We start from the raw sequence: 24,788 nt of genomic DNA, 5'->3' as shown, positions 1-24,788 counted from the left end.
TTATTAACAATCGGACAGTTTATGAGCCTGAAACATGGGATCAAATTGAGGTCAAGGTGTGGGACTCTGCAACTAAAAACGACAAGGTTGCAGCAGCTCAGCACCTGGCGAGCAGTCTCTGAGGCCTTAAAGAGCCATGTGGGGCCACAGTCAGACACGTGTGGTTTGCCAGAGAGTGAGGGAGCTGCGGGCTCCTTTACTGATCCGACTGCTACACCATGGGCCCCCCCACTGCTACTGCCATCAAAGGGTTTTGCTGTTATGCCCCTCTGGTGACCTGGACGTGCCTTTTGACCCAGGCCCTATTGGCCTTGTAAAGGAGATGGGTATGTTTTTCTTCGATCTGGGAAGAACAGGATACGTAAGGCCCAAAGACCGAGTTGCTTGACAACTTAAAGCAAGACATATTGCTCAAAAGGAATGGAAAATGGAGACTTGTTTGCAGTCAAGAAAAAGAATGGAAAATGGAAACTGTTAAGTCATGGAACTTAAAGGATTGTTTGTTACCTTTTCTGATTGTACACATGTACATGTATAGGCGTACTCAGGTTTAGTATGTAAAGCAATGTTCTGTATATTTAGAATGTTTGATGTTGGTGTGTGCATGTTGGTGGAGCGTAGACTCCCCGCACACCCAGCACTGTTTACTTGCCTTTTATACCTTTTACAAATATTCCTTTCATAAATATTGCTAAATTCAGATTGAGTTGAGACTTCATTTAAAACAATCCTAAAGAGTTACAGGCAGATTGTGGGGCAGATTTGCAAAATCTACGTGGTCTGGTCTTATTTATTTGTCTTACTTGTTACACAGCCAGCCCGGTCTGCTGGGAGGCGTCCGTGCCCACGGCAGGGGGCTGGGACCAGGCGATATTTGCGCCCCTTCTACCCACATCACGCCCTGAAGCCCTCACCCCCGGCCCACCCACACCCGGCGCCTCCCCGAGCCGCCCTGCCCTTCCCTTCCCTTCCCTTCCCCGCCCTGCCGGGGTGGGCTCGGGGCCGGCGCCGCCCCAAGATGGCGGAGTACGTGCAGGTGGCGAAGCGGGCCCTGAAGCACCTCAGCGGCCACGGCGGCGTCCGCGGCGCCATTTGGCAGCTGCTGAGGTAACGGCGGGGCCGCGGCGCCCGGCGGGGGCGGCTCCCGGCTCCCCGCTCCCCGCTCCTGCCTCGCCGCCCCCGCGGGGTCACCTTGACGGGAGGGACGGGTCCCGGGGCGCCGTGCCCGCGGGGAGGAGGGGGGACGGGGCCGGCTCTGTAGCGGGGCACGGAGCGGGTGTGAGAGGTGAAACTGCACGGCCAGAGGGCTGCTGCTGCTGCTGCTGCTGCTGCTGCTGCTGCTGCTGCTTCCTTGCCAGCAGCGGGCACGGCAGTGCAGGGCCGAGGGGCTGCAGAGTTCCCTGCTGCACCTCAAGGACTCGCGCTAGGATAAGCCGAGCTTTATGGCCCCCCCCCGTCATCGTAACAGCGCCTTCTCTGGTGTTTCTTGTGGCTTAATGCGGTTGTTCTGAGCTGTTATAACACTTTCTGCAATTTCTGGTTAGGCCTCAGCAGTGTTTTGGTGCAGCGGCTTTCGTACGTGTTTGCTTTGCTCGCTGGAGGGGCCTCACCTGATAAATCCTAGCAGCAGCGTGTGGGTTTTATTTTCCTCCACATGTCACTTAGTTGGCAGCTTGTTCCTGCTCTGTGACACCCAGGTGCTCTTCTTGGCCTTACAGTCACGGTGCTGCCGGTCTTATTAGTCTCCAGGTGCCATGACCTCGTGTGACCATCATGCCATTGAATTTCCTTCTGGTGGCAAAAGAAAGAGAGATATTTGCAAGTTGGAGTATTAGGTTTCAACTGAGTGCCTCTCCTAAACACATCTTAATGCCTTGTCAGGGAGCGTTTGTGAATGAAAGGTGCCAGCACAGCCTGCGATCTGTCCGCTAAGCAGAAAGGGGGTAGGCAGTGCTGGAGGCAGCGCTCTTCCTTGTTCTTTTGGAAGAATGACATTAGAAGAGAGGTGTGCTGGGTGCACAGTCATACCTGTTCCTCACGGCTGCACCAGCTACTAATGTTTTTACTGCTGCTCCATCTCCTTTCAAGTCATTTAATCCTCAATCCTAGCTCAAGGAATAGAGTTGATGCTTACTGGAGGAGTGACCAAGAGACATCTTTCTTGCAACAGTTACTGTGTTTAAGAAGTAGTAACTGGTAACTGGGAAAATGATTTACCCAAGTCAGAAGAAGTTTTCTTTGCAAGGGTTTTATGCCAAATTTCCTTGCTTTTCTTCATAGGCGTCCCACTGAGGAAGGTAGATGGAATTGTATGCAGTAGAAGTCAAGTTATTAAGGGTTTGTGTGCCTGGAAACATTCTCCTTGCTCAGGGCTCAGTGTAATTGGCTGGGAAAGCCATCTCCTGCTCTGGAAGCCATAAATACTGCTTAGTGCTTGGTAACGGTATTGAGGGCATGAAGTTGGGACAAGGGCATAACAACTCTTCCAAGTTAGAGAAGGGAAGAAGGAAGGGAGAGAGCAGCAAAATGTCCATTCTTTTTATGAAGGTAAGATCTGGAGCTTGAATAATGTAGAGGTAACTGAGTTTTTCCTTGGCAGAGGAGAGCAGTGTCAGAGGATAATCCTGTCTGGGACCTCTTGGTGAAAAATAATAATAAAAAAATAATAAAACCCAATTTCATTCTAGGACAAAGTCAATTAAAACTGTTGTTTTGGGAATTCACAGGGTCAATGACTTGAAGACTGGTACGCTGGTAGGAGTTGACAAATACGGAAACAAATACTATGAAGACAAAAGAAACTTCTTTGGTATGTGTGGTAATGTGAACACCTCCTGACTGGCTGCCCAACTTTGTATGGGTGGCTAGTGAATTAGGATTTATTGCCTGCCCAGCTTCCTTGCACTCGTGTAGGTCCTTAGAGAAGGAGCTTGTAGAAATGCCTTGACATCCTCTGCTTCTCTGCTGCTTCCCTCAGTTCCTTTGCAAACATATTCAATCTGACTTGATAACTGTGGGATACATCTAAGCCAGTCAGGGGCTTTACATGCAGGTATGTCTTTATGGTAACGTGACTGAGAGCTGGATTTGATCCCAGACCCAAAAGCTGGAAGCTTACCAGGTGGGGGAAGAAAGAGAACTGCCTTTAAAAACACCTCACAGCTGGGCCTACTTGGATGATCACTTCAGGGCAAAGAAGCACAGGTTACCTTGATCTTCCTATTACCTTAAGCAAGGGGTTCTTAAATAATATCTGAAGGGTTCTTCAAAAGTTGGCAACTGCAACAAGTAAGGTGGCATATAAGCAATTGATACTGGTTAGGCACAGCCCTACCTGCTGCAGGGGTCACTGGGGAAAGCAGAGTTGCTGGTAAACTTGTTGATTAAAAATAACAATAAAAGTAAGCTTGTGTGGCTGAAACTTAGTTTAATCTTAGGGTACTAATGGCAATGTCCTTTTGGAAAAGGCTTCTAATGGGACAAAAAAAAAATCTGTCTGAAAATCTTAGAAGTTCCTATTTCCATTTACTTACACAATAGCTATATTTGCTTTGTTGTGTGAGCATTAAGTTCTGTAAAATGTAAAAATGTAGAAATGCTGTTACAGTAGAAATACAGAGAACTCAGAAAAACAAAAACCTGATCTGCTTCATGGTCATAATAGTGCTACTCTTGAAATGAGTGCCCATAATAGTAGATTCTTTTAGGCAAAATACTTTGTTTTGTATTTTCATGAATGCTTTATATGAAATTATTAATGCTTTCTCTGCTTTATATGAAAATAATTTATTTTCTTAAGCTAATACAGCATTTTTTTGTTTAATTAAGGTCGACACAGATGGGTCATATATACGACTGAAATGAATGGCAAAAATACATTTTGGGAAGTTGATGGAAGCATGGTGCCCCCTGAGTGGTAAGCCTTTTAACTTAATGTGGGCAAATTGTGTAATTGCCTGTACGTTTTCTTGTATTACATAGCAGAAGATAAGAAAAGAAAATACCATTTTTTTTGGTAATAAGTTTTTGTGGATGCTGTTATCATTCTGTATGACAAGAAGGCTGCAGACTGGTTAATTTTAATGTAGAAGGGATTTTGTTGGAGGTTTACATTGTGGAAGCAAGGTACTGTTCAATAGGGTGCTTCCATAGATGAAGAGGTTCTTCCTCAATTAAAACAAATATTGGTGAAGACATTCTGTGATTAAACCATTTATTGGTTTAATAGGAGAAAGCTGATCTAAAACCTAGGGTGCTGTTAGCTACTGTGTCCAGGAGTGCTCTGTGCAGGTGCAAGGTGCCTGTTTTTGTAGGCTGATGCAGTTCACACTTTCTCTTTCATCTCCAGTGCAAGTTTGATGGCATTGTGGCATTGTTTTTTTTTTTTTTTTTTAAAGATGACATTAAAATTTAAAATCTTCACAACTAGCATGTTCATGCCAGTCCGTGCTGGTCCATATTGACTGCATAATAACTGCTTTTAGGATCTACTTTTTATCCTTCAAGCTATAAGACTATTCCTGTTCTCAAGTTTCTCCTAATCTTGACGTGCTGTTAGTTTTTGTTCTTTCTTGTGTTTATGTGTTGTGTCCTTACAAACCACAACAAATTATTTCTTCCTGAGTATCAGTCAGGTTTCTAGGGTAAGCAGTCCTGCATTCCAAGGTATTTTTGTCAGGTTCTGCAGTACTTCATAAAAAATTGCTGATAAATTCATATATCCCATGGCAACCTTGGATATTTATTAATTCTTATGTAGGGAATCCTGGCTTTGTGGTGCATGTAAATCAATGAGCTGTAATTCTACACTTTTTAGATAAGTTTTTCAAAATTGAAGTATTTTGACTCGTAATAAACATCTTTTAAATTGTGATTTTTTTTCCATCTGATAGTATACTATCACAGACTTTTAACATGGCACAGATGTCTAATTTGAGACTTAATTCATTGTAGGAGTTGCTGTGCATGGAGCTTTGATGTTGTACAACCACTGACTTTTTTTTTTTTGAACCCCATTTTTATTGGAGATTGGACTGTGTGAAATTACTTCTTTTAATAGTTTCAGTTGTTCTGTAGTATAGTAATAGCTGTCCTGCCAGTTTTAAAAATGTTTCTTCAAGCATTAGCATTTCCCTTCAACAGATGGAAAACTGAACGTTTGTCACCCTTGGGTCAGTGAAGACGTATATCAAGTACGATCATAACAGTTGGGCTGTGATCTGAATGCTGCTTCTTAACACTGGTTTTTGACTCTGGGTTTTAGTTAATTCATCTCAGTGGAGCGTTTGCTGTCATACCCTCTGCAGGTGGAAGCAGGTTTTATCGCGTTGTTTATGCCAGTGTTACTTTCAGAAAATATTTTGCAATTGTCATGACTAAAGATGGCACTTCTAACAAAAAATCCTGGTTTAAGACCAAGACTAACTTAGAGATTTCAGATTTTCCTTTTTTTAGTGATAATGCTAGCTAGTTTATAATGATTTTGCAGAATTCTTATAAAAATCCTACTGTATGCCTTTGTATAGCCATACTATTTTAACTGGGAAGAATAGAGAGCACAGCAGATATGCAGGAAAAACGTTTTCTTCTTTTATTCAATGTAAGTCATACTACAGGTAGATTTTCTCCATGTTTCTGGTTGTTGAAGACACCGTGCCATCCTAAAGGATGATTTTGTGGTCAGCGATGCGCCTTTGGGATTGTGGAATATGAACAACTGCTGAGATACAGCCAGATGAACCTTGCATTTCATGCATGATGAGTTGGGAAGGAAAGAAAAAGAAAACATTGGTATATTGGAAAACTGTGAGAACAGCTGTCTTGGAAAAAAATAAAATAGGAGTTAATTAAGCCAGCATTTACATTCCATCAGGTATTGGAGAAAAGGAAAAAAGCAGCAAGAAGAAACATCTCATATGTAATGTAGTGTAGCACCATTTTTGTGAACTACTGAATGCGTTCAGTATTCTGAAATAATTGGTGTAAGATTTTTGACAATGGATGCATTGAAATCACAGTGTGAAGGAAATCAGGAGTTGTTTTGACATGATTTCTATACAGGGAATTGGGAATGCAGCTGTTCTAAGGTTGCCTTGCGGTTTATTTTGATTTAATTTATCTTATTTAGCCTCTCTTACTCTGGGTTTTCTTATCAAAATCAAGATGACTGTATCTACTTTGTTCAAGACAAGTTAATTAGATTTTTTTTTTTTAAATCCTTTCAATACTTGTGGAATGATTAGTATGAAACTTCTTGTAGTGCTGTGCAGCATATGGGGCTTTTTTTCCCTGGATAAAGATGTCTTTTATGCTGTTAGCTTTGAAAGCCAAAACCTTTGTTTCATCTCCTAATATACAGGGCGTGTATTTTGGTGGAACTCCGTTTTTTTAACATGTTGATCGTGTGAACATACGGTGATAAAGTTGTATCTGCTCATACCAGTGCACAGAGGCTCTGTATTTAGTGCTTTCATAGACCTTGCCATTAAGAATTGCTCTAATTGTTGTCCTGTGTATTGAGCTCATTGCCATTTTATTGTTACTTTAGAAAGGTCTGTATCCCTTTTGGTTCTTAATTTGTCTCCCAACCTAAAAGAATTAAGGTTAGCAAATCGTCTCCAGGAGCCTTCAGGTGATGTTCTTTTTGCACAACTGGCATGTGCTGGCATTCACTTGCTGTCTTAACTTGGCATACAGATTTACTCATTACAAGCAAAGCTTTCTTCTATTGGCTCAAAAATAATCAAAAAAAAAAAAAAAAAACAAACAACCAAGAAGCCGGTAAAAATAAATGACTTTCAGGTTTTAGTATTTTGTACTTTTGCCTCTGTAGAAAAGCTTTTGAAAGTATTCAGGGAAGAAAATCCTAATGTTAAGATCAAGAGGAACCTTTCCTAATGTGACCCTTTATGAATCTCTGAACAGGCAGTAAACACCAGTCAGGGTACCAAAACTATTTTCACAGGCAAAACAGTTTTTGTAGTAAAAAGAGAGGGGAAAAAAAGGCTATCTTGAATGTGTTCTTTGTGATAATAATCCAGCTTGCTCTTTTCTAAGGCAAGGGTTATCATCTCTGCTAATTCTGTCCACCCCCCTGCAGAAGCTGGTTTGGATCAGAGGCGAGCTGAGGCCTGGCTGAAATGTGCTGAGAAAAGCTGTTAGTAAGGAGGTGTGCTTAAAGCAGTGTTAGCTTTTCTCTTTCTCCCTTAATCAAGGGCTGCCCAGAGAGTTGAAATAGCAGGGCTGTAAAATACAGGTGAATGAGTCAAAGAGCTCAGTGCTGCTATTTCATGGATGTGATTACCGGCTGCAGACTATCTGCCCTTGTTAGTTCGGCAGAGTAGCAAGTTGTGTTGTCTCACTCTGTGATCAGAAGTGACTTTTTCAAAGGTGTGAAATCGTGTGGTTGGGTGCGGGGACAGAGGGCAAGACCCTGCCCTCCTGGCACCACTAGCCACTCACTTTATTGCATGCAGGAGAGCAGCAGGCAGTGCTGCAGGATGATCGAGTGTTGGGGGGTGGCAGGTTGAGTAAATCCCCGTTGCCATACCGCTGAGAAAGAAGCGTGCCTTCCTGAGGAGCAGAAAGTACTGCCTGCCCTCATGCAAAGCAGCTCTTCCTTTCTGCTTAGTACCTGGAAGACTTCATGTAGGATGTGGTGCTCAGCTCTGGGTACTGTGCTCTTCTGGGGAGGACGCAGGGTAGGGGTTTATTTGTTTGAAAATATACTTTTTAAAATTTATTTAAGATCTTATTAATCTAAGCCACAAACAAGCAAACTGGGCCAGTGGAAGAAGCTTAGGGAAGAGCAGCGAGGACCATCAGACCTCCAAGGACGGTTGAAAAGAATTGTTTGCTTAAGAAGTAGAGAAATGACCATGGATATAACCCTTAAGCAATTAATCTTTTGCAGAGGGGAAAGGCACTGGCTGTCTTCCAAAGATAGATGGGTAGAGTAGGAAGTAGTAGGTTTAGGTTGCAGAAGAGAAGGTCCAGATTGGACATAACTATCCTTACCACTAAAAACTTCTGCTCATCTTCAGTGGTGTAACTTGGTTTGGGAAGATTAGTAAGCCAGTGTCACATCAGTTTTGTAACAACTTCAGTAGGTGTCTGCTGGGAGCAATGTGGATGCAGCTGATACTTCCTTGGATCTAGAGCTTGTGCACAGTGTTCAAATCCCTTCCAGGCTTGTACTTCTTGGTTCTTTGCTTCTCACAGATAAGACATTTTCCATTATTTCCAAAGAAACGAGGTGAGGGGAGAGGACTAAGCATCTCACTGTCCTTAATCTGCTTGGGATCAAAAAAGAGAGCACCATTATTCTTCCGCTCCCCAAATTCTCTATATCAGTCCTGATTTTCAGGCTATGTTCATTTCTCATGCCGAAGTTCCCTGCACGTCTGCCTATTCCTGTCGTGGATAGCTATTAACTGTTCGGCAATCAGCTCATCCTGAAGCTCTGGCTGGAATTTGGAGGAGCACAAGTTTGCATTTGGGGAATTCTGAGAGGCTCAGACTGAGCCCACTGAGGGGCAGCTTAGAACCCAGTTTTCCAGTTTCAGCAGGGCTGTGCTGTCAAATAAGGCTGCTTCGTAGGAGTCCATAAGGTCCATGCAAGCTGAGGCCTGATATCCTGCTGGATGCTGGAGACTGGATTCCTTTGTATCATATTCAAAGCCTTTCATGACTGGCTGCATGCCTTTTCTTAACCATTTTCCTGGTTAATGCAATTTGAATTGTGTTGGATTTGCTCAATATACGTTATGTGCCGTGGAGAAAGCAGCACTGTAATTGCAGAATAGTTTTCTCCTTTCTTGGGAGCGCTTTGTTTTGCCAGCATCGTTCGTTGTGTGTGCAGTGTTTGTCCAGCACTTCAGTGTTTGTTTCCTTGTAGTGCAAACCTGACATATTTGGAAGGAGCTATAGGAGTGCTAACTTCATACAATGAAATTTCAAATTTAACTTCATTTCAGTAATCTACATCCTCTTTGTTAGCTGATCTGACAGCTGAAGGAGGGAGGAATGTGGCATCTCAGTGCTAGCACACCAAGAAATGTAAAAGAATGTGCTACTCTCCTGTAAAACCGCTGCTGTTCAAGAGTGCCTGCAAGGAAAACAAAAAGATTGATCAGGAAAGGAAGGAGAGGGAGAGAGGAAATAAGATTTTCATCCCTTCAGTAGATTTACAATAAACTTGTGGGCTTTCTAACTAGATTTAATGCTGGTGTAATGCTTTTAGGTAAATGGGTTAGTCACATTGTACAATGGTATCTTAGGGTAGCTTGCCTGAGAAATTGGATATCTCCCATATGTATACAAATAAAGATGTTTCTTGTCCTTTTTTCCTTCTCTTCCAACACACTAACCTGGAAAAATAAGCGAGGACCATCTTTAAAATAGTTTGACTAGCATCATAAGAGGATCTTTTGACGTTAAACCCTGGTTTCTTGCTCACTTGAAGTACTTGGGAAAGCACCAAAATAGTTCTGCCGTTTGACCATAACACACATCTTTGCTCCTCTTTTGTCTTAATGCAACAGAGTCAACTTGCTGGAGAAGGAGGAGATGCTATCAAGCTGGCAGGCTTCCTGAACTTACGTAGACAGTGCCCAAACTTTGCAGATGCACATATGGTAGTAGCTACGCAGTTTGTATGGCATCGGTGCTTGTTTGACAGCTTGTACATCATATAATTGGCTCCGGTCCCTTGTAGCTTCAGTTTGAAATCTCCTTGCTTTTAAATATTTGTCTAAGACTTGGGAGAAGGTTCTGCAGAGAGCATTTGAAGGTATGTTGATGGGTGTCTCATCTGTTCACCCAAGCAAAAGACCAGAGAGAGGCTTTACTCTCCTCAGACTGCTTGGTAGTTACTTTGCTCTGAGGCTTAGGAAGCTGCTCCAGCCTCTCCAGAGTTTTATCTTTCTTATTTTCTTTGCTGTAAGTCATCTGCTTCTTTTGTAGGTTTTAAGTCATTAGTTGCTTTTGAATCCTATTTTTCCATGCGTGGATTTATGGGTAAAGTTTGTATAGAAATCTGGCCATCTGCAAGATGTCAGATCTCTTTATTCATGCTGATCTGTCGAGTGCATGAAAAGCTTTTCTTGAGCATCTGGGAGGAGAGCCTATGAGACATCAGGGCTTCAAAGGACTCTTTCAGGGAAGTTGTCAAGGGGAAAGTCTTCCCAAAATAAAGTTTTCAGTTCTTGTTTTGCTTAAATGGGGAGTGGATTACAACAAAAATTCTTCTGGAGATGAGTGTTTCAGTACCTGTGACTATACTGCCATTTCTCACAGGTAGGCAATTTTGTTTCTACTTCCCAGTGAGAAAGTGGGATTTTAAGGGGGCTTCTTTCACAAATCCTTTTAAACTTGAGCTCAATTTCATGTTGATGTTTTAGTGTCAGAAAATCCTGAAAACTAATGACGTAATACTTGGACTACTCCAAAATACTGCGTGTTAAGAGACCTCATCGATTTAGTCTTAGAAAAACTGCAAAGTTTAAATTACAGAATAATACTATCCTGTGTTGTCATTGAGTTTAAATGGGCAAATAAACTCAGTGTTAACATAATTACTTTCCCATTTCAAGGAGTGCATGTATGCTGTATATACCCTTGAAATGAAAGAAGTGCTGGGCATCAAGTAAGCTTGAAATGTAGTCAATTTAAACTAAGCTTTCATACATGTTTGTGCTCCACCTGCCCCAGCCTGTCTTTCAGGGCCTTTGTAACTGCATTTCTAGCCAAGAAAACAATTTTCTTTTTTGTCCTGGTGATTTGTATGGCTCTCAAGGGAGTGGGAGGCTTGGGAGGATGGTGAGGCTTGGTGACAGGTGCAAAAATAGGATTTTGCTTGCAGGATTCCTATCTGCTATTACCAGAAATGTCAGTAGGTGAAGGTGTACGTGGTTAAGTTGTCTCCGCATGTTACGGTGAGCGAGTTTGAAGAGCTGAGTAGAGTGATGCAAAGCATTTTGATACGCAGTCAATAGTCAGTGCTGGCAGGATGCATATGGATACTTGGATCTTGTCCCTACATCCTGTGCCACAGGTCTGTTTCTTTGTATTACCATTGGAGAGCTGGCTTATAGGGTCTATGATCTCACCTCTGTCAAATCAGCTGTTTTACAGTGCTTTTGCTGACCTTGGTGCAAGCCCTCATGAGACAAGTGATGTCCTGCATAATGTCCTGCTAGCATGCAGAATCCTTTTAATGGCTTTGATCTGGTACGGTGCCTTTATAGAAGGTCAGAGCTTTGTGTAAGGTGGCCAGGGCACCGTCAGAGGCATGTAATACCAGATCTGAAATCAAGCAAGGCCTGATCCTATATCCTCGGGCCATAGCATGACTGATGGAGGTGCTGTGGGGCCTCCTCCTTCCAGACAGAAATCATTGCCCCCAATCTTTATTTTAATAAAAGTAGTAGAAGAAGTGTAGTTCAAGTGATAGCAGACTTACAAAGGGGATTTGGGGAAGAGAGGGATCCTCCTCCTATCCGTGTTGCATTGTGTCAATCTGAAATTGTGTATAATCTTCAAACTCATCAGTGGATTATTTTTTTCTCGTGAGAGGAGGTTCTTTACCTCTGAACAAGCTTTTTCTTATTTTCAAAAGACCTTATGCTTCCATCCGGTTTTGTATTCAAGTCAGTTTCCTGGCAGTTGTTAGTCCTACAATGTGTGGCTTTCATTTGAGGCTTTTGTTTATTTTTCTTTTTTCTTGTAGAATGAACATATGGCTGACATATTTTTTACATGAAATTTTGTTCTAAAGTTACATCCAAAGTTGGGATTTTTTCTAAATAAATGTTTAGAAGCTACTTGACTGAAAATTATTCAGCCTTCTGTAGAGCCCTTCGGATTAAAAATATACTTGTCAGTCAAGCACATGCATCTATTTCATACTACTTTTATTGTGGTTTTGTATTGATGTATCAATGAAGTTTGCAGGAATGGTTGCTAAAGGCTGAAGATACAATTTTTAGGCTTTCTGATACCTGGAGTTAGAGGTTTTTTTTTATTTTTAGGTGAAGTCTTTGGCAAAAGCTGATTAGCAGAAGCTTCTTTTTAAGTCCGTTTCAGTAAAAATATAGATAGGCTTGCAAAAAACTCGCTTCTGTCATTATATGTACTTCATGCTGCGTGCATAGTTAATTGGCATATAATAAAAGTGATTCAGGTTTGAAAGTTGCTTTGGTCACTGAAATAGAAATGAGGTGAAATCAATTCTTGCTGTTTTGTTTTAGTAAATTATTATGGAAAATACTTTGCTTGATCATTAATGTTATTTGCACAGGGGCGGGTTGACCTTTAGTTCATAGGTAAAGGATAATGGCTGTAATGACTTGGTAATTACCCTGTTACTGACTGGTATTACACAAATTCATTGTGGAGTCAGTAAACATTTACATGATTGTTCTAGGTGAATTTGCATCATTAGTCTGTATTTCCCAAGTGGCAGCGTCGTGACGGCTTTGGAGATGGGTATAGAAACTGTTGTACAGAATAGTCTTCTGCTAAAAAAAAAAAAAACAAACACTTGGTTTTGCCCTCTGTAGTGCTTGCCTTGAACTAGCTGGCTTGTTACGGCTATACAAAGGTAACAACAAAATGCTCCCTGCCCAGAGACCTTTTGATCTAAGCCTACAAGGGAACAGGAAATTGAAATTCAGGTGTACTTTCACTTCCTTTGAAGCAGAACTTTTATTTGTCAGTTACATTTCTGAAATTATTTTACATCATTATCCTGTAGTCTCATTCAAAGTTATACTAGAATAAAATCAGCTCCGTCTGGCTCCCTTCAGAATAAATTCTTTTTTTCAGCGGAGAGGACCCTTGGGAGTCAGGTGGAAGGCTTGTTATAGATCATGTAGTGCTCCTTAATGTGTCTTAACAATGTTTCTTTTTCCTCCTAAGGCATCGTTGGCTTCACTCTATGACGGATGACCCTCCAACTACTCATCCACCAGTTGCTCGTAAATTTATCTGGGAGAACCATAAATTCAATCTGAGTGGTACTCCCGGGCAGTATGTACCTTACTCTACTACTCGCAAGAAGATACACGAGTGGATCCCACCCACCACAGCCAGCAAATAACAACAAAAAAAGGAAGTCATTTGCCTCAACTTTGGCTTTCAGTGTAAATTGTATCTTGTTGGTTTTGTTTAAAATAAAAACCTCCTATAACTGCTATGGTTTAGTTTATTGAGCTGGGGGGGAAATCAAATGAGAAAACACTGGGAAGATGTAGAGGACAGAATACATGGCAAATCTTAATTTCAAGAAGATAGTGGGCTTTTTGTCATATTATCAGTGTCTCTTGTCTTTACAAGTGGTTCTCAAACTTTTTTTAGCATGCTAATCATTCCTGTAGCAGTTACTTCTCACCACTCAAAAGAATACAAATATGAATTTGAAATACATGATCTTAGCCTTATCCTATTACATCCTTTGCATGGCATATGATGTATAATTCCTGTACTATTTCAGGAAGCAGTCTGTTTAAATATTTGCAAGTCAAGTTAGATTAAGGCCAATCAAGGATTATGGTTTTTATTCATAAATTTCTTGCGCATGGGTATGTGTTGCTGTATTTTAATATGGTGTGATAGGTAGTATAAAACATGTAAGGCTACAGTAATCAAATTATATCCTGTTCCCCAAGAAAAGAACCATAAGCAGGCACAAAAGCTGTTCCCTGCTTCTGTGTATCATCACTGACCACGCAGTGTACTGGTTTTAGACTCAGACCCATGAGCGTTGTCAGTAGAAAACTTGGTTAAAATTGCCTGTCAGGTAGACTTGTAGGGGTGTTTAACTTCTTGCTGTATGGTGCCCAGCCAGCAATCTTGCTGACTCGAGCAAGTACAAAGATTGGACACTGTCACAAAGATTTTATTGGTTGCTGCTGTGCCATTGGGTTTCATTAGAAGGGTGTGGGATGGGATGTTTGTCCTGCTGTGACAGGACCTTAAAGTTCTGTGGAAGTTTCAGAGTACATACTGCAGGAGATTGAGAAGCAAAGTATACCAGAACCCATTCTCAAAAAAGTAAGTAATTTGCAATTTAAAGAGATATGGGACTGTGGCAAAAAATACATGTATATATCAAAACAACATCTTCCCTCTTGCCCCTGCTTCATAGGCTCAGCCTCACTTCTTCATTCCTCCACCGTTTCCTGCCCCGAGGAACATCTGGGAATGCCTGGTTACGGTCATTTTGCAAGTTTGCCTCTGACGATACCTTCTCCTCATGCTTTGCCCCGTGCTGTGTGGGCTCTCCATGGGCTGCGCAAGAATCTCCTCCAGTGTCTGGAGCACCTCCTTGCCTGCTTTCTGACCTTGCTCACATTGCTGCTTCTTGCTGTTTCTCCTCTCTCTCTGTAATGTGTTTTCCCTTTCTTTCCTGTGCTATCACTGAGGCACCATCACTGAGGTGCCGCCATCTTAGCTCCTGGCCCAGCCCTGCCCTGTGGTGGCACCGGCAGAGCGCGACCCTGGCCTTGCCTCACAGGGGAGCCCCGCGGCCCCCTGACAACTTCTTTTATTGCCCTACCTGGTCTTTGTAGAAACTGCTATTTCTGACAGTGGGAAACAGCACTTTGAGTGCTCCTAACGTAATTGAAAAGGGTAATGTTTAATTTATATGAAAAGCACAGAGCACAACTGAAAAGCAGATTGCGCCATACTGAGCAGCATGTATAGGAAGGACTCGTTCAGTATTTCCACCTTGGGAAATTAGTTGACCTCGAGAACCAAATTTCTCCCAGAGTTGTTTAAGACCTTCATTACCAACATTCATCTCTATTTGTCCTACAGGCACGTGCCTGGGTAGAGCAATTAACTCTTAATAGTTTTAGCCTCTACTCTTTTAATGCATTTTTACCTATTTCATGCCTCTTCCTCTTCTTGTGTGTTTTTTCTTTTTTGAGATTGCAACCTCAACACATACCAGCATGTGCAGTTGGGAATATTTTCCTGCATTTAGGGAACAGACAGTAATGCAGTAGCTTTCTACAACTTCTCTTCTGAAGAGACAGGCTCAGAGGTGGTACAGGTCTTTGCTGTCATCTGGGACTGAGATGTTGAGGGAGCGCAATTTTTATAGTTTGATGCGGCTTTGTGTGCAGCAATGCTCCAACAGAAAGGAACAGCAGGAAGACAGCTTTTCCTCCTGCCCCGTGGAGCTGAACCAAACCTAGGATTTGGCCGTTCAGTCTGGAAAATGCCATCAGTCACGTTTCTGGAGAGCACAGAAACCTGCTGGTCCTGCGTTAACCCACAGGGACCATACGTGCGGGACTTCAGAAGCAGAATGTCACTGGTAGTGCCTGTAACATTGCTTCCCCAAGGGAGATTGCAGAAAATATGTACAGGAAACAGAGTGAACGTATGAAGGAACAATAGCGGTCTTTCACAGGGCTCTCTGTAAACACTCCCGTGATTCAGCCCTTTTATCAGCAACCTCCTTCACTTGCGGAAGTTCACCTTTGCTGATGACATCTGTCTCAGTAGATGGAGGATGCTCAATCGCTTTCTGGTTTAAATGACGTTTTAAATGCCAAGCTGGCTGAGTGCTGCGGCAGATGGTGTCTGCAGTCAAGTGCAACTGAGGCAATGACAGGAACATTCCCCTTACACTAAATGTGGCTTTAAAAGAGGCAACTTTGACATGCAAACTGTGTCCCATTAAGAAGACAAGTATTTCCTCCAGGAGCAGCAGTGCTGAAACTTGCTTTTATTTTAAAGCTGTGTCCTTACGAGTACCTTTGTGCGTCCCCACAGTCTCGGCCCGCCTCCCGTGTCCCCTGGCCCCTCCACCGCGGTGACTCTGCCTGTGGAGTTCGCCACGACCCTGGTAGCACAACAGGCCAGACCAGCACTGCCTTGCCATTAAAGAGTTGCTCCATCAACAGCATCCATCAGCAGCACACTGCTCACTGGGCCTTTAGATTTTCATCTTAAGGACCAAAAATCGCCCTGGCTGCGCAGGTTTGGAGCAGGTGGAGGTTGCCTTGCAGACAGAGGTCCTGTGCTGTAGGTGAGTACCAACAACACTGCCCAGTGCTCTCCTGGGACTTGATATGGGCTTTGATGCTGGAAGCAGCTAATGAATCTGCAGTACCCCTGTTTGGCAAAATGTCTTCAATAGCAGGGAGGCTAATGGCAGCTCAGGTGTCCAGACGTGCCTCAGCGAGCGCTTGGGGAAGGGAAGGGCTCTGCTGTTTGGCCCTGCTCAACCTGTGCAGGGGCTGGGGTCCCCGGGGTCCTTCCTGACGCCATACAGCTGGCACCAGAGCCAGGTCTGGCCATGTCCTTCCCCTATGGTTTTGAGTTGCTTGAACCCACTTAATGTCATGGCCCAAAATAATGGGTTTTGTAAATGCTCAGGAACACTTCTTGGCTTTGTTCACATGTGACAAATACCAAAGCATGTTTTGAGAAAAAGGCATTGTTTTTTTTTTAAATGTATATATGAAATATATATATATATATATTTAAAGAGCCCTGTAAGACTTACATTTATATTTTCCTATATGAGTTTTACTAAGAGCTTTTGGTTCAGGATTTTCCTCCTATTAAATTTCAACAGACTAAAAAAAAAAAATCAGAGCACAGCTACAGGTGTGCTAAGCAATGTGTGTATACATAAATGTGCATAGATATATTTCTACTATGAAAAAGTAATACCAGATTTAGTATAAAGGAGATATTTATTTGTAAATATGTATTACAAAGTTTCTAACGAAGCTAAACTTCATGAAATTATGAGTCTATGTAAAACAAGCTAAAAATTGATATTTAAATCAAAGCTTCTTATGTGTTAATTGAAAACATGAATCACTTAAATTTATAGTCTCATCTAAGTTGGAAAAGGCCTTTAAGATCATTGAGTCCAACCATCCACCTAACACTACAGGTCCACTGCTAACCCGCGTCCCTTAGTGCCATGTCCACACATCTCTTCTATACCTTCAGGGATGTTGACTCCCCCAGTCCCCTGGGCAGCCTGTTTCAGTGCTTGACCACCATCTCCATTAAGAAATTCCTCCTGATCTCTAAGCCTCCCTTGGTGCAACCTGAGGCCATTGCCTTGCAACCTATCACTTGCCACCTGTGAAAAAAGCCCAACACCCTCACTGCCACCTCCTTTCAGGTACATGTAGACAGTGATGAGGTCTCCCCTCAACCTCCTTTTCTCCAGACTAAACAACCCCAGTTCCCCCAGTTGCTCCTCATATATCTTGTTTTAGATCAGTTTATCCTGCACTACAAACCTGGTAAGGCAGAAGACATTGATGCTGCAATGAAAATTTTCTTTTGTGTTCATACGAGTGAAAATAAGAGTTATGTGAAGCGCTTGCTAATTTTTTAAGTGGGTATTTAGATCAGGAGCAATGATTAAGGGGCAACTTCACACACTGTTTCTAAAATCCAAAATGTTTTAGAATTTGTTCTGATTAAGAAATATATGCAGCAAATTAGAATTTTAGGAGCTTATCTTTTACTTTATGTAAATTACCCACAAACAACTGCATTAAGTACTTAGTGTAATCTAATCTCTGTAATAACAACAGTGGATACAGAATCTATTGAAATGATCTGTAGTACCGTCAGCACCACTTAAGCAAATTGTAAATCAAGAGACTTCTGTTTTACATTGATTTATGTTGGTAGAATATTGTACCTATTTGTTTCTCTTTGTCTGCAGGGTAATATATATTTTCTGTTCCTCTAATGGACTGCTTCATTTTTACCTATGATACATATTTTAAATATTAGTTTTAGATAAAGTGGTTGCGGGGCTGTTCTATTTCCTTCATAGCCCGAAGGATTTGTAGTTGATGGAACAGCAATCCATCAAAACACAGCCTGTATTTAACAGATGAAGTCTCATGCGGTTGAGCATTCAGACACAGGCCTATTAATAGTTTGTTTTTTGAGGGTAACCATCCATAAAAATTCAATGAGGCAAAACCAAATTCAGCAATATCTGTCTCTGTGGCGCTTCCCCCATGCCTTGCAGCAAAACAGTGTCCAGAGAAAGCAAGAAAACACTAATGTGTTTTAATTTGAGGCAGCTGTGTTAAAAAAGAAAAGAGCATTTGTTTACCCTGGGTATTTGGGAGTTCATGGGGCTGCTTAGCTTTTTTCTGTGGAAAGTAAAGTGCAAGGGTGGTAGAGGATGAGCCTCAGGTACATGTCACTTGTCCACAAAGCAACCGTGGTTGACACAAGCAGCAAGTTTCTTTTCTGTGGCACCTCTTGACTTGACCTTGAACATCTCCAGCCTGAGCTCCAGGTCTCTTTGGGCCCCAGCCGAGGGGTGCTTTGGCCACTTGGCACAAAGCCACCCTGAGACAGAGCCCCCTCTGCCTCTGCTGGGGGAGGTCACCTCCAAACCTCAAAGTGAGCCTCATCAGTGCGGGTCTGAATAAGGTGCTGGATGCCAACAGCCCTCCTGGCCTTCTGCATATATCAGAACTTAATTTCTGGATGTCTGTGCCCAGAAAGTCCATTAACAACGTGAATCTATTCAGAAGAGCAATTCTGAAAATAGAAAATTCAACAAGGGAGTGGTGCTATCTCCAATGTCACGAGCGTGAGGTGACACCAAGAGCTCTGCCCGGCATCTGGGAGCCGTGGTGGCTTCAGAAGTCTCTCCAGCTGGAGTCTGGCCAGGCAGTCAGAAAACAATTTGCTCCATTCAAAAATTCTCTATTTGCTGTGAATAGCTATTAAAAGGGAGAAAAACCCACATCCACTAAAATAAGCCTGCTACAGAGCTACAGATTGCCCAGAGGGAGCATATACATCGAGGGATAAAGTGATGTTTGTGTATTTAGATAGCAAGAAATTAAATCACGAAAAGTGAAGCAAGATTTAGATTTCTTACATTGGGGTGTGAAAAACTCAGAGCTTTTACACATTTAAAGGAGGAAGAGTAAGGCAAATATCTGGCTTTATTTCTGCTGCCTTAGAGAAAGCTTTCTGAGCTGACAGTCTCAGCCATGAGAGTTAAAGCCCTGACCTGGGAGATTCATAGGGAGGTGATACCAGCTCAGACACAGGGTTGAGATAAAAGCCATTGGCTGCAGGACAGGACCCAATCTTAGGCTATCTGAAAGAGCTCAGCCTGAAGGTGCTCATACTATTTTTTTTAAAAAACACTAACAACAAACTATCAGATTGAGAACTATTTGGCTTTCCTATAATTCTTGTTGTTTAGCTTGCATCCTCCTCCAGCAGGATCTGGTTTCATCGCTGTAAATGAGCAGTTTCAGTCTGGGGCTCTCCGGCCTGCTGTGCTGTTGCTGTAAATGCTATCAGGGAATGGTAATTTGGCTTTTATGATCTTCAGATGATTTCTGAGGGACTTCAAATGGTGAACTTCAAATGATTTCTGATGGATATTTTCTGATTATTTTTTCTTCAAAATAATGTCTTACCATCTGTTGGTCTTTGGGTTTTAAAGCGCGGTTTGGCCATTACAGTTTACATTTGAAAACCAGCAGCAGAGGCAAATGCATGCTGTCAGAACCACTTCAAACACTGAAAAAAGAATCCATGATTAATTTAGTTCTTCAGTCATTTCTGCTAATTGGTAGCAGCAAGACATAATTTGGCACTGGATGAATTCCTGCCCTTTTCAGCTCCGTGCTGTCCCACAGATCACAAGCTCGCTTTTGGCTTGGGCGTGGGGCCGTGACTGCTGGCGGTGCCCCTATCACCCAACACAAGCTGGTTCCAGAAAATGAACGTGGAAACAGCCACGTCTCCCTCGTGGCCAAGCACAGACCGGATTCTCCAAATCCAAGCTGTGAGCGCAACTGTGTACCTACAAAAGCAGAGCGGTGCGCAGTAATTAATGTGCACTATAGCAGTTGTCAGATTACATTGAGTAAGCTTTTGTTTCTTCTAAAAGCCAAGCGGGATCTTACCTGTTTTTGTAGCTCCTATTAAGGGGATTGTAATTGCTGTTGGTACTGAGCAATAGGAAGACACAAGTTGTAGGTGCCAGCGTGCCAGCCCAGGCCTGATTGCTGTGACGGGTCTTCTGCCCACTCGTCTAACTCCACACTGAGCAAAAGGATGCACAGCTACTCGTGCCCTCATGTCACAACACGTAATCATACAGTATAATTACCTTCATGCGCTGCAATTATCAAAATAGCATCTTGATACAGGAATACATCCAGGAAACAAACAACTTTTATCACCCACCATATGCTGCCTAGAGCCAGCCATGTAAGAGCTGCTGCAGATTAGCAGTTGCACATTATAATTCCTATAGGTCTTTCAGGGAGGATGACGCTTCACAAGCATCTAGGCAATATTGTTCCTCAGGCAGCTTGCCAGTACTAACAGGGAGCTGCGAGTGAATTTCTGCCACCATCCTGCCCTCCTTTCTGCTGTGTCCTTTCTGCCCTTCCCCTGTGCCTCAATTACAAAAACATGCACAAACTCTCCTGGAAGAGACTGACCTCCTAAACAGAGATCAATAAACACGCATGCCTTTATGTACACAGGGAATGTGTGTGCTTATCCCCTGAGCTGCTTGAGCCTGTAATTGTCTTTTGGTAGCTATACGTTTCATCTACAGGGGATCCAGTCTCACCTCCAACATTGCCTGCATCTCCACTTCCCCCCAAAAAACATGCCACAGGGGGTCAAGAGAGCTGAAGCCTGGGGGGAACATAAATGTTTTGCGCCTATGTTTCAGCGAAACTGTGAAGAGCACTGAAAAGCTTCTCAGTCGCTGTGCTGGATTGCTGGAGGAGTGGCTGAGAGCACTGCAGCCATGGCTGGTGGCCACCAGGAGCAGCCTCTGGGTGCACCTCGTCCCCCAGCAGGACACACCGCTCCTGCAGGATGGCTGTAGCAGGCCGCGGGGGGCTGGCAGCACACACATTTGTGCTTGTAGTCACTTCTGAGAGGAAAGCAGGGGAAAGCTACAGCTGTTTTGCTTCCCTCAGAGCAGTAGATGAGCTGGTGTGCCATTGCTCTGAGGTGGCTCCGTGCATCTTTCCAGCTTCCCTCCAGTTTCCTGCATGCTGTCGTCCACCTGCCCTCCTGCTCAAGGCAGCTCCTCTGCCGTGCTGCCTCGCTGCACAGGCTGGGGGTCTGTGTGCTGCCTCACAGCCAACTCCCCCTATCCACAGCCAAGGGCTTTCGTGCCACCCTTTGCTTCCCACATCAGACTCTGCCAGTGGCTGTGTGCCTTTTTTGTTTTGTTTTGTTTAAACAAAGTGATCATTCAGTCTCTGCCCCTGGAAATGATTCGCTTGCTTTATTTTCTCAGGGCTGTATGAAACGTCCCAGGTCTGACTGAAGCATACCTTCCTGCAGAGCATCCTGTCTTGCTCTACAGAACCATCTCTCCTTGGTGATGTGTTGTAATGACCAGTTGCCTGCACGGTTATAAAACTGGACTGAATTTCTAATTTAATTTGCCTGTGTCCAGCTTCCAGCCACTGGATCCTGTTGTTGTCTTTCTCCACAAGCTGAGAGAAGTGATGACTGCCTAGCATTTTCTGCCTGGGAAAGCACTTGAATGCTGTAATCAAGTCACCTCTCACTTTTCTTGTTGACAAGCTGAACAGCTGGAACTCTACATCTGTGACTGAAAAGCAATTTTCCCTTGTCATTTTTGCGGTTCTCTACCCTCCCCAGTTTTTCATCAGCTTTTTCAGAATGAGGGTTATTTATCATACCAATCGTGCAAACATAGTGTAAAAAATCATCTTTCTTCTGATGCTTGATTTATTCCCTCATGTGCAGCAAGAAGTCAAGGACACATTAGCCCTTTTTTGCTGCAGGATTGTGCAGGGATTACTCTTCCACCAAAACCCACTGTGCCCCTCCCGGAGTCACCACTTGCCGGTCTCTGTTTTGCAGCACAGCCTGCACCCTCTCTAGAGGGACACGTTTACTTCTGACTGCTCAGAGATGGGTATTCTGCTTACAGGGTATTTCAGACAGAGCCACCAGGTGGCTCATAAGAAACCTGTCCCTTTGGCTGCGGCTCTCTCCCTGTGCAATTACACTTCAAAGTCTGTCAGTTTGTCCACTTGTTTTGGAGCAGGGAAGCAGCTGTATGATAGCTGTATGTTAGCAAACCCTGAGAGTGAGGACACGATGGGACATACCCTTGAGACACAGCGGGAAGAGCCAAATAGAAAATACATTCACGGGAGCTGCTGAACTAACCCATTCTTAAACCAAGTAAGTGCTTTCAGATGTGGTAGAGTGCTATCTTTCCATCAGGTTTCACACAGGACACAATTAAGCCCCCAGGTGTGTTACATCTCCGTGTTTACCTGTACAAACCTGTAATCTGAATTGAGGAAATAAGACCTCTCTGGCAATTCTCAGTATGTCACAGCAAGACACTCTGTGCCTACCGTCGGTGCTCTGAGTGCTGTCACCCCCTGTTGTCTCCATCGGGAAGTTTTTCCACACTCCTGGTCAGCCTTAGGGTGTATATATGGTTGTCTATTTTATATATTAGCACAACAAAAATCATTTTCCAGTCTCCTTCAGTTTCCCCAGTGCCTTCAAAATCAAGGCCACTGAAGAAGAAGGATCCTTTGCTAATTCTTTTACCACGCTTGGAGTTCACTTCGTAGTGTTCATCCCAAACATCCTCCTTAGTTACCGACAAAGAACAATTTCTCTGTAGTTGATGTAAATACATAATCCTACTTCTTTCCTGATACAAAGTAAATAATTAGCACTTAGTAAATTATTAGCCCTTCTAACATCCAAATCTGGACCATGTACTCCCCAAGATGTTTTGCTCTTCACATCCCTCTGTATTGGCCTTAGCCTCACAGCTGGCACACAGTCCTCAGCAGGGACTGTGAGACCTCTGAATGTGACAGTGAGGAGAGGCACCCGCAGGGAGTGCCTGAGCCTGCTGCTACCACCTGCGGGGGGCAGAGAGACTGAGTGCGTGAGGTGCGAGCAGGTGGACGACCTGGTTCGCCTCGTGGCAGAACTCAAGGAGGAGGTGGAGAGGTTGAGGGATATCAGGGAGTGTGAGCGGGAGATAGACTGGTGGAGCTACTCCCTGCAGGGCCTGAAGGACAGGTACCAGGGTGAGACACCCCAAATGGGGGTGGACCCCCTGCCCTGCTGCTGTCAGGCAGAGGGAGGGGACCTGGGAGTTGAGGAGGAATAGAAACAGGTCCCTGCTCGACATCCCAGGCGATGCCCTCCCCTTCCAGCCCCGCCTTCCCAGGTGCCCTTACACAACAGGTTTGAGGCCCTGGAGATTGAGAGACCGGTGGGTGAGGAAGAGGTAGAAAGTCTACCCAGGAGGATGCCTAGGGTGAGGAAGTTGACTCCACACCTCAGGACTGCCTCCACCAGGACAGAAAGAAGGGTGATTGCTGTGGGCAACTCCCTTCTCAGGGGAACAGAGGGCTCTATTTGTCGGCCTGACCCTACCCGTAGGGAAGTCTGCTGCCTCCCTGGAGCCAGGGTCAGGGACGTTGCCAGAAAGCTTCCCAACCTGGTTCGCCCTTCTGACTATTACCCTCTTTTGATAGTCCAGGCTGGCAGTGATGACACTGAAGAGAGAAGCCTGAAGACCATCAAACAGGACTTCAGGGGACTGGGACGGTTAGTGGATGGAGTGGGAGTACAGGTGGTGTTTTCGTCCATCCCTCCGGTGGCAGGGAGGGGTACAGAGAGGACTCAGAAAGCCCACCTGATTAACACGTGGCTGGTGCCAACGCAGAAATTTTGTTTTTCTTGACCATGGAGCGCTTTACTTGGCACCCGGCCTGATGGCCGCAGATGGGTCCCCATCTCTAAGGGGAAAATGGATCCTAGGCCAGGAGCTGGTGGGGCTCATTGAGAGGGCTTTAAACTAGGTGAGAAGGGGGACGGGGCTGAAACAAGGCTTGTTAGAGCTGTGCCAGGGGGAACAATGGCAAGGCTGGGAGAGAAGGCAATGGCCCAGCTGAAGTGCATCTACATTAATGCATGCAGCATGGGTAACAAACAGGAGGAGCTGGAAGCCATCGTGTGGCAGGCAGGCTATGACTTGGTTGCCATCACAGAGACGTGGTGGGACCACTCTCCTGGCTGGAGTGCTGCAATGTCTGGCTGTAGGCTCTTCAGAAGGGACAGGCAGCATGGAAGGGGTGGCTCAAGAAAGGCCCAAGAGCAACATTGTTGCTCTTCATAAGTACATTAAAGGAGGCTGTAGCGAGGTGGGGGTTGGCCTGTTCTCCCACGTGCCTGGTGACAGGACGAGGGGGAACGGGCTAAAGTTGTGCCAGGGGTGTTTTAGGTTGGATATTAGGAAGAACTTCTTTACTGAGAGGGTTGTGAGGCATTGGAATGGGCTGCCCAGGGAAGTGGTGGAGTCACCATCCCTGGAGGTCTTTAAAAGACACTTAGATGTAGAGCTTAGCGATATGGTTTAGTGGAGGACTGGTTAGTGTTAAGACAGAGGTTGGACTCGATGATCTTGAGGTCTCTTCCAACCTGGACAATTCCGTGGTTCTGTGATTCTGAGCAGAGGCTGCCCCATGCTCATATCAGCAGGGCTTGCCTTTCCAGGTGATGGCTGGGTGCCTGATGTGCTTCAGCTGTCGGTGCTGTGCTTGGCCTTGGTCTAAGCTTAGCCCCATCAGCAACACTTAGTCCCTGCTGACTTAAGAGCTCCATCAGGTATGGAGAGAGCAGCGCGACCTACAAGAGTGCTCCTACCTTCAGGCAGCACCCACAGGTAAAGGCATTGCCAGCCCCAGGCTTGCACCCTGTCCCTCTGA

The 24,788-nt window shown here is 44.1% G+C and overlaps 1 protein-coding gene across 1 annotated transcript; it reads left to right on the top strand.

Moving 5' to 3' along the window:
• Positions 1-935: 935 nt before the first annotated feature.
• Positions 936-13,193, top strand: NDUFA12 (NADH:ubiquinone oxidoreductase subunit A12). Its single transcript, XM_084506629.1, has 4 exons — positions 936-1,107; positions 2,727-2,809; positions 3,829-3,916; positions 12,919-13,193. The coding sequence occupies exons 1-4, from the start codon at positions 1,019-1,021 to the stop codon at positions 13,097-13,099; spliced, it is 441 nt and encodes a 146-aa protein (XP_084362755.1). The 5' UTR covers positions 936-1,018; the 3' UTR covers positions 13,100-13,193.
• The last annotated feature ends 11,595 nt before the right edge of the window (positions 13,194-24,788 follow it).

The sequence above is a fragment of the Aythya ferina genome, assembly GCF_964211825.1.
Source record: "Aythya ferina genome assembly, chromosome: 1".
NCBI classification, from domain to species: Eukaryota; Metazoa; Chordata; class Aves; order Anseriformes; family Anatidae; genus Aythya; species Aythya ferina.
The sequence above is the reverse complement of the archived record's forward strand: the minus strand, read 5'-3'. Positions and strand labels throughout refer to the sequence as shown.